General features: G+C 39.4%; 1 protein-coding gene across 3 annotated transcripts in view; it reads right to left on the bottom strand.

Moving 5' to 3' along the window:
• Nucleotides 1-2,575: 2,575 nt before the first annotated feature.
• LOC106525269 (sodium/potassium-transporting ATPase subunit alpha-1) overlaps nucleotides 2,576-10,177 on the bottom strand; it is a 56,650-nt gene continuing 49,048 nt past the window's right edge. Inside the window, exons 16-23 of one of the 3 annotated variants that reach the window (XM_014019438.1) lie at nucleotides 8,391-8,559; nucleotides 8,135-8,289; nucleotides 7,866-7,989; nucleotides 5,665-5,810; nucleotides 5,436-5,566; nucleotides 3,360-3,461; nucleotides 3,116-3,207; nucleotides 2,576-2,945 (exon numbers count right to left, since the gene is read on the bottom strand). In XM_014019438.1, the coding sequence (XP_013874892.1) occupies nucleotides 2,917-2,945; nucleotides 3,116-3,207; nucleotides 3,360-3,461; nucleotides 5,436-5,566; nucleotides 5,665-5,810; nucleotides 7,866-7,989; nucleotides 8,135-8,289; nucleotides 8,391-8,559 (948 nt within the window). In that variant the 3' untranslated portion in view covers nucleotides 2,576-2,916. Of the gene's footprint in view, nucleotides 2,946-3,115; nucleotides 3,208-3,359; nucleotides 3,462-5,435; nucleotides 5,567-5,664; nucleotides 5,811-7,859; nucleotides 7,990-8,134; nucleotides 8,290-8,390; nucleotides 8,560-10,177 lie in introns of those variants that run through there. The other 2 variants (XM_014019440.1, XM_014019439.1) reach the window with 2 other exon arrangements.

Raw genomic sequence — 10,177 nt, 5'->3', positions numbered from 1 at the left:
TAACAGTAAAAACATAGGCAGTAAGCAGGGAGTGGAAGGGAGGAGCGTGGCAAGAATTTTACCGGAAATATGTCAGTAAAAGGCTATTCTAGTTTCCCTTCACTGCTCCGTCTGGGACTTCTCCCATTGACAAGGATTTCACCTTTAACTGGGCCAATCAGAACAGAATGTCAATTTTCTGTGCAGTGTCTGCTTGTAGTTTATTTTACCTGGACCAATCAGCAAACAGAAGGCGGAGTTTTGAACTTCGTTGGTTTTCTGCGCAGTGTCTGCTAGTTATTTTAGCATACGGCAGTGGAGGAAGTGAATGAAGCCAGTCTGTGTTGATAAGGCTTCAAATTAAATTAAATTTGTCTGACAAAGCAGCAGCTCTCATTTACAGTCGTCTCGTTCAGCTCGGTACTTTTCTCCTTTCAGTAGGGTTGTTTACAGCACACGCGATTTCCGGTTAGCTTCTTAGCTTAGCCTCCATCACAGCAACAACACACATGCTTCAGCAGAGGCCATGCCTCCTGCAAGAATCACTTCTCTATGCAGCAAGTCCAGACCCTTATGAAGTAAAATGAAGGAATGGGTCTGGTTTTAACCAGGCTAGTGTTTTACAGGTGATCACCAGACTTGTCTCTCCACCTCCTTGGTCCTCTCTGCTCCTCCACTTTATCTGCTCCTCTCCAGCTAACGTAGCATCCAGCCGAGGGAGCCGCACCTCCTCCTCCTCCTCTCAGGACGTTTTGAGGTGGTGGACAACAGATTCATCTTCATGCAACTGGTTCAGAATTTTCTGCCAGATTCATGACCTCATATTCTTATTGAAACTCGTTCTGACAAATACAGTTTATTCACTTTAATGAGCACCGCTCTTCTTTCTGACCCGACGTGTAGGCAGTCAGTCGTCACAGCACACGTTGCAAAACTAACAATACACATTCTGATTGGTCAGACCGTGAAATACTGTTAGTTTGAACCAATCAGCGGCCACAAAGATGCATCTGTAATGACTGACAGAAGCACCTCAGCTCTGAATGTAACCTCAGGAATGAAAACAAAACCTTTAAAAAACAAAACAGGTGTATCTTTTCCCATTTCCCTCAGCTGCCCACATGGCCCACTCCTGGGTTTCTTTTTCAGCGTGAGGCCTGAGACCTCTGAACCTCTCTCATAATATAGGTTTTGTATGTCACCCATTTTTGTTGAGAAAGTTTTTACTCAAAAACGCTAGGCATAATAGTCGCTGGCCTCTCCAATGCAAATGAATAGTCTCATCATTTGTTGTGCTCATATTTAGACATCCTATTTTGCAAATGCTGCCTTTTTGAAATTTGGTATGCTTGTTTGTCTTTGTGTCTATAGTGTAATAATAATGATGTGATTGTGATGCTGTATTTCTGAGTGTTTATGTGCTGCAGAACAGGAACCTGCTGTAAAACAGCAATTATGCTGAGTCAGGCTTGATTTTTAGTAATCTTTTCCTGTTAAATCAATAAATCAAATCAAATCATTATTTGCCAGCGCCGACCTCTCAGGTACCTGCCTATCATTAATCATATCAATAGCTGGCTTAGGAATTGATTGAACCTCCTGGTACAAGGATGAAGCAACTGCTGGTTGCACATTTTGGCCCTCAAACTTTACATGTCATATATGCTTTGAGTCACACATTACAAGAGGTGAAAGGAGCTGGTAAAACTAAAATAAGGATGAATTCAGACCAAAGAACTGTTGTAGTTTCACTTTAAGACATTGACTGTATGATTTAAATGTGAAAGGAATGATATAAAAGCATATGTTCACTTTAATGGTTTTTTTTATTATTATTTTAACAGGTTTTACTTTTATATTTTATGTTTTAAATCCAATAGTTTACACTTTAACATAAGTAAAAATCTTCCACTTCTACATAAGTCTTGTTAAACATTAGTACTGGTAGATACATTCATACTTCTGAGTAACAAATTTGAACACTTACACCCCTGATCAACACCTTCCTAAAATAATAGCATGTCATTTTTACCACATTTTTCAGGAAAAACAAAAATCTTAACCAAAAATGTACCATGCACACACACAAAAAAAAAAAAATAAAAATAAAAAAATTCCTAGGGAATTATTTTGGAAGGTGTCAAAATGTAACACCAAAAAGTGTTCTCATAAGAGCAGAAATTAAAAAAACCTATCATTCCTTGACAGAATAAATATTTTTGACTAAGCTTACACTGATAAATGACAGTTACTGCCATTAGTTTATGTTGTGAATGGTTGTCAGTTGCTCCCACACAAAATTTTAGCTCAGTACCAGTAGAATTGTCTGTAAGCTTATTTACCTAAGCTTTATTAAATTAAATGTCTGTATTTACATTTTAATCAAGACTGTAACAGATGAAAAATACACAAAAAGCACAAAGGATTTGGACATTTGAAGTTGGTGAGTGAGCTGTTTTAACTACTCGCTTAACTGACGTTAATGTAATGCTGCTAAAGGAGGTGTGAAACAAAAAACACAAGTTAATTGACAAGCAACAGAACCATGCGATTTGTGAATAAAAACAACTATATATCAATAAATGAAGACAGGAAGTCAGTTTTGGGACCTGACTCGAGCGCATTTTTATTGAACGATCATAACTGTTAAAAACATGTATAAAATTGGTCCTGTTTCAGAAACAAGGCACGCATAGTCATGTCAATGTTCAGTGTTCATGTCATTATTAGCATTATCATTTATCATCATCAACATCATCAGCACGTTCCATCTCAGTATTTCTCTAATAGTAGTATCAAGCATTCCCTAATGTAAAAAAACACGTTCCAATTTATTTGTCACAGAGGTTAAATTTTTTTCTTATTCCGAGCAGCAAGACAATATTCATGCAAAGACGGGAGAGTGGAGGAGGAGAGGATGTGAGCAGACGGGTCTCTTTAATAATAGGTCTCCCGTTCCACCCATCCTGGAAAAAAAAAAGGGGGGAGAGAAAAACAGATCTTTCAGAAAATGGTCATGAATTTTATTTTAAAGACCAAGAGGGAGAGATTCGAGTTTCTCCGCCTCCAGGTTTAAAAACAATCTGCTCGTTAAGAGAGAGCAAGGATAACAAAAAAGCATGGATTCCGATCTCACCTCCTGGGCTGCGTCTGAGGATCAGCTTACGGATTTCATCATAGATAAAGATGAGCAGGGAGTATGGGAAGGCGCAGAACCACCAGTTGGGCCTAAAAGAAAAATAAAACAAAACAAAACAAAAAAAAAAAACAGGTGAAATCCAAACTCTCAGGTCTAAATGAACAACAGGTTGGAGTATTAGCGATTTCAGAGTCGGCACTGGGCTTAATGAGGCTGGAGTTTTTTGGGGGAATATACTCACTTGAGAGGGTACATTCTGAGGGCAACGTCCATGCCTGGGCAGTAGGAGAGGAAGGCAGCGAGGGCGGTCTCCTCAAACAGCCCAAAGATCAGGATCTTATTCCTAAAACAAACAAAACAAAAAGGTATTTCCCAAAAGTCCAAGCATTTGTTGAAGGAATTCTTATCTTTTTATGCCAGAGTTTTAAACTAGATCATCTTGTGATGAGAAATGACATCTCATACCATGTTGTGCTTAAAAATGACAAAACTAAACAGCAAAATGGCTAACCCTAACCCCCAGCAATGCTGACACAGTCGCAAGAACTAACAATTGTATTTTGCCAGAATAGTTGGCAAGTTGACAAACAATACTGCCTTCTACAACCCCTGGCAAAAAGTATGGAATCAGCAGTCTTGGATGAGCACTCATTCAGACATTTCATTCTGTAAAACAAACTCAGATCAAAAACATGATACAATAATAAGGTCATTCCAAAGTGCAACTTGTTGGCTTTCAGGAACACTTAAAGAAATGAAGAGAAAACATTGTGGAAGTCAGTGAATGTGACTTTTATTGAACAAGCACAGGGGGGGAAATATGGAATCACTCAATTCTGAGGAAAAAAGTATGGAATCACTCAATTCTGAGGAAAAAAGTATGGAATCACTCAATTCTGAGGAAAAAAGTATGGAATCATGAAAAAAAGATAAAAAAGACCATTCAAAATACATCACTAGTATTCAGATGCACCACCTTTGGCTTTTATAACGGCTTACAGTCTCTGAGGTATGGACTGATGAGTGACAAACAGTATTCTTCATCAGTTTGGTGCCAACTCTCCTTGACAGCAGTTGTCAGATCAGCTTTGCAGGTCGGAGCCTTCTTGTGGACCATTTTTTTTCAATTTCCACCACAGGTTTTCAATTGGGTTAAGATCTGGACTATTTGCAGGCCATGACATCGACTGAATGTGTCTTTCTCCAAGGAATGCCTTCACTGTTTTTGCCTTATGGCATGATGCATTGTCATCTTGGCAAATTATTTCTTCACCTCCAAACATCTGTTCAATTGAAGGGATGAGAAAACTGTCCAAAATGTCAATGTAAACTTGTGCATTGATAGAAGAATCAACCACAGTCATCTCCCCAGTGCCTTTGCCTGAAATGCAGCCCAAGGAAATGTGGTTGATTTCTTCAGGCAGTCCTCTTCATAAATCTCACTGGAACGGCACCAAACAAAAGTTCATCATCACCTTGTCCAATGCAGATTCTTGACTCATCACTGAAGATAACTTTCATCCAGTCATCCACAGTCCATGATTGCCTCTCCTTAGCCCATTGTAGTCTTGTTCTTTTTTGTTTAGGTGTCAATGATGGTTTTCTTTTAGCTTTCCTGTATTGAAATCCCATTTCCTTTAGATGATTTCTTACGGTTCGGTCACATACATTGGCTCCAGCTTCCTCCCATTTATGCTTCATCTGTTTAGTTGTACTTTTTCTGTTTTCAAGACAAATGACCTTAAGTTGTTTGTCTTGATGCTTTGATGTCTGTCTTGGTCTACCAGTACGCTTGGCTTTAACAACCATTCCCTGCTGTTTGTATTTGGTCCATATCTTGGAAACAGCTGACTGTGGACAGCCCACATCTTTAGCAACCATGCGTGAAGAGTTACCTTCTTCAAGAAGTCTCACAATCCTCTCTTTTGTTTCAAGAGACATTTCTCTTGTTGGAGCCATGCTTCTTGCCACTCCACTTCGTCCAGCAGCCCTCCAAGGTGTCATGACTGCAGGTGTTTTTAACTGCAGACTAACGAGCAGATCTAATCTGAGGCAGGTGTCCATTTAGGGAAAGGAAACTCACTGGGTGTGTCCTTATTTTCTACTTCCAGTTTGAGTGATTCCATACTTTTTTCCTCAGAATTGAGTGATTCCATACTTTTTTCCCTGTGCTTGGTCAATAAAAGTAACATTCACCATCTATAAATTCATCATCTTTAAGATATTTTGCAAACAGACACGAGCAAATTCATTATCACCTGCTTTTTTCCTTCCATCAATGATAAAATACATGAAGAGACACCAGTGTTTTACTCACTTCATGCCCTGCTGGAAGACTGAGTTCCTCCTGGTCTTACAGATGATCAGATCGGCCCACTGCACAATGACTATGCTAACAAAGAAGGCCGTATGGCAGGTGAACTCCACAATCTTCCTCTGCTCATAAGTCTGAAAACAAAACATTACAAAGGATTTCAAACCCTCCCAATGCTTAAAGACAAAAAAATTACAAGTTACTCATGTCTCTTCTGATGAAAGTGACTAACCCACTGCTGTCCATAGCTGTCCTCAAGATCATTCATGTATTTGTTGTCCCAGTTTACTCGGATGCCAACGAGGGTGGAAGGCAGGAAGCCGTTTTCAGCCAAGATGACAAAGTAGGTGAAGAAGCCAGCCAGTGCTTGGATCATTCCTGCAGGATTTGAGATACTCGGTGAGGAAATCTGACCCTCGACTGATGGCAGACAAAAATCAGCAAACGGGTTTAATTTGCTGATTTGAAACCAACAAATGACTGACACTTTGTGTTATTTTTTTGTGGAAACTTTATGACTTTAATAATCATCTGCTGAGAAATTACACATTCATTTCGGCTGGATTAATTAAAATAAAAATAAAAACCTTGCATTTCCTAAAGCAATGACTATCACCCGCTGCCTTTCATACCAGATTTTCAACTAATCATCCTATGTTGAAAAATAAGTTAGTCGTTCTAGCGGCTCTAAAGACCACACGCCGGCATTTTGAAAAGGAACAAAGCCCAAGTGATAAAATGATTACCGTATTTTTCGGACTATAAGCCGCGAATTTTCCTGAACTTTGAACCATGCGGCTTATAGTCCGGTGCGGCTTATACGTGGATTTTTTCTTCAGCCACCAGGGGGCTCTTTAGCCGGAGGTGTGGTTGCCACGAATAAAAGGAAGAAGATGAAAGCGCCATTTTGTTTTAGCTAGTAGCAGACATGACACGACGGATTAATCTTCGACAGACACGATGAAATATTTCTCCTCAAATCCAAATGCGCTCATCATGGAAAAGAATAGAAGATCTTCCTATGATGCTGCTATTAAGTTGAAGGTTATCGAAATTGCACGACAGGAGGGAAATAGAGCCAGTGCACGTAAACTCGGCCCGGGTTCCAAAAGGCTGGACTGCTACGTGAAGAGGGTACAACAGCTTCAGAGCCAGCATTACACCGGGATAACAGTGACATAGAAAGCAACGCTGAACAGACCTCTATATGACAAAGCTTTTCTGAGCTTGTTCAACTCTGACACTGAAGAGGACTTCGATGGTTTCAGAGCACCGGAGGAAGATGAATGAGACGTTTCGTTGTTTTGTTGGATCAGAAACTGTTAAAGAAATCTACCAAGATACAGTCAGTTAAATGAACCGTATTCCTCCGAACTTTAATTCCTTAAGGTTTGCTTTTTATGTTTTKATGTTGAATTCACTTTTTTGACAACAATTTTGGGTGTACTGTTTTTTTTTTTCATGTTGGCAGTGCGGCTTATAGTCCGAAAAATACGGTACTCACTGTTTTGTGCCTTTAATGTAAAAATACTGAGTTTTTTAATCAAACAGTTAGAATGTTCTTTATTACAAAAGAGTGCAGTTAGAATATCAAGCATTTTCAAGGACTTTATACAGAAATCCAGCACTTTATGAACCTTAAAAAAACTTTGTTAAATTCAAGAATTTTCAAGGATTTCAAGCACCAATATGAACCCTTTAGTTACCTTGTCGTTTTGCTAGAGTTAGTTCGTACGTTTGTTAGAGCTAGCTTATAAGCTTGCTAGAATTAGCTTGTAGGTTGGCTAGTACATGAAAAATAAATGCAACTGAATTGAACAGAGGAATTCTGTACACTAGTAGGGCAGCAGACTTGGACCGGATTGTCACAGGTTTCATTCCCTGCCATGCCTACATCGCGACATCCTTGAGCAAGACACCTACTCCCTAACTGCTCCTCAGGCAGCTGCCCGATGTTCCACTTATGCTCCTCATGCGTGGTGGATCAAATGCTGAGGACAAATGTTATCAAACGAAAGCAGTAATTTTCCACAATAAAATATCCTTCAGACCGTTGTTTAATAAAATCTACATATTGAGTTTTAAGGTAACTTTTATTTATTTCTGTGGAGCCTGATCCTAAATGATCCATGGACCAGTACTGGTCCTTGGCCTGGTGGTTGGAGACCTGTTTGATGATAAGAGGGGAGAGAATCAATAGCCCAAGGCAGTTATCATTACTGGTCTATCATTACTCAGACACACATCACGCAAACACTCCAGCTCTCTATCAGTTCTGGTCTATTTCTGTTGCATGCTGCTCTTCTTGCTATCTCAGGGCCATGCAGCTACTGAGGAGTCCAGAAGGAAATGTTAGCTTCCAAACTTACAGCTGTTTAGTCAGATCGTTAAGAAAACGTTGAACATTTATAAATTACTTTCATTTACATTTACCAATTTGTCCATACGCGATGCTGATGAGCCTCTCATTCACCAGTTTGTCGGTTTTGGGGTTTCGGGGCTGTCTCTTCATGATGTCGCTCTCAGCTGCTTCATAGGCCAAAGAGATGGCAGGAACCTGGAGGGCAGGACACAACAAGCCTTATGTATTGATAAAACAAATATACAATATATCTTTAAACTGTGTTCAGTTTTTGCAGACCTGGATTTTACAGAACCTTAAACATTGACCAGAATAAAAGCTGAAAACTATCTCTGTGTACCATGTCAGTTCCCAGATCAATACAAAGGATGGTGACAGTTCCCAGAGGCAGAGGAATACTGGCGCAGATGAAGAGCAGGAAGGGGGTGATCTCAGGGATGTTGCTGGTCAGAGTGTAGGCGATGGACTTCTTCAAGTTGTCGAAGATCAGACGGCCTGACAAAAACATGAGTTGGGAGAACAAACGTATCTATTTGCTCAGTTCAAACCCAACACAAGCCGAGTTATGAATTCTTAAGCAAAGCAAAGTCTATTACCTTCTTCCACTCCAGTAACGATGGAGGCAAAGTTGTCGTCCAGCAGGATCATGTCGGCAGCCTGCTTGGACACGTCGGACCCAGCGATTCCCATGGCGACACCGATGTCTGCTTTCTTCAGAGCCGGGGAGTCGTTCACACCGTCACCTGTGACGGCCACGATGGCTCCCTGCAGAGGAATAAAGACAGACAAAATGTTCAGCACACAAAAAAATAACCTCTTTATATTGTTCTACTTCATGGACAAACGGGAGAATGGGGAATTAGTTTAGCATTCGGCAGTAAAACTTGTCTAACTCAACAAAAATAATATTCCTCAGTTGAGACAAACTGCGATAACTTGTCTGTTCAAACAAAGATTATACAATTCTTGCTTTTGAGTGACATTTTCCATTTTCTAAAGTTGTGCATTTACAAATAGAATAATTTCCACTTTTTGAAAAAAGTTTAAGCTTTGTTTAACAGTGCTGAAGATGTGATGCAAACATTAAAATCAGAGGCATCCTGTCTGAAACTAGCAAGATGTGCTCTTAAGATAAGATGTTGTGTTCCTTCAAAGGAGAACACAAAAGTCAACTTTCCACACCACAATCACTGGACCTCTAAATGTTTATTGCTCTAAATGTGCAGCAGTAAACTAAGAAATATATTAAAGCTAATGTCAGTGTCAGCTAATGCTGCCCTGTTTATAGCTCTACTCATTCAATGTGGAAAGAAAATTTAATAAATTAAAAGGTCAGTCTACCCATAAATATTCCATGCCTTGAAAGCTTTTAAATATATTACATCGATTAAAGACACAACAGATCTTGAAGGAATGCATATCACCCACAGCCTTTCATGCCAGAGTAATATACAAAATCATTTTGTGTTCATGAATGATGGCATTTAAGCGGTTTTGGTCAAACCTTGAAAATATGTGGTGTAACACAGTCTGATGCTATTCAGTATGTGCTGAAGATTGGCTACTACCACTTCAAGTTTTAGCACCACATGTGCGTTATATATTACGGCTGGGCGGTATGACCTCAAATTCATATCACGGTATAAATTGAACCCTTTCACGGTAACGGTATATATTGTGGTATAAAGTTATAAAAAGTAAAGATAATGTAATTTTTAGAGCATTTTTTGTAGGGAACTGTAATCTTAATTAAAGCCAACATTTTTGCTTTAATATCTGCCTGCCAAACAATGAGCTTCCACCTGCTGAACTTATCAGCTGCTGCTCTGCTGCGCGCTCATCTTCATCATCTTCATCATTAGAGCAGAAGCCGACTTTACATTAGCAAGATGGATTTATGGCTGAACGAACGTTTATGTCTTTTTTTTAAAATAATCTCTGTGGGTAACAATACATAAAAAACAAGTTTTTTTATCCAACAATTGGATGTGAAAAACTACAGTTGTTAAAGCTTTGCTCTGTGTGACGTACAGTGGGAGGGAGGGAGGAAATGATCTCGACCTAACTTTTCTGCAGCGGGAGGTGGAAATTTTGAGGATTTGTTCTCTCTATACGTGTTTTAAAATGCTAGAATTTCTTCATTATATTTCGAACTCCTGCTCAGTTGTCTCTGCACTCACAGCACTTTTGACACAGGTGTGATGACGTAATGACGATAGGACGGTAGAGTGTAAATTTCTACCGTAGGCCAACTTCACACCGTTTCTACCGTCTACCACATATACGTCTACCAGACACACACATAAAGTAGAGATAGATAGATAGATGATAGATAGATGATAGATAGATGATAGATAGATGATAGATAGATAGATAGATAGAT

This window comes from Austrofundulus limnaeus, unplaced genomic scaffold (genome assembly GCF_001266775.1).
Source record: "Austrofundulus limnaeus strain Quisiro unplaced genomic scaffold, Austrofundulus_limnaeus-1.0 Scaffold221, whole genome shotgun sequence".
NCBI classification, from domain to species: domain Eukaryota; kingdom Metazoa; phylum Chordata; class Actinopteri; order Cyprinodontiformes; family Rivulidae; genus Austrofundulus; species Austrofundulus limnaeus.
This window is presented reverse-complemented; position numbering and strand designations above follow the sequence as displayed.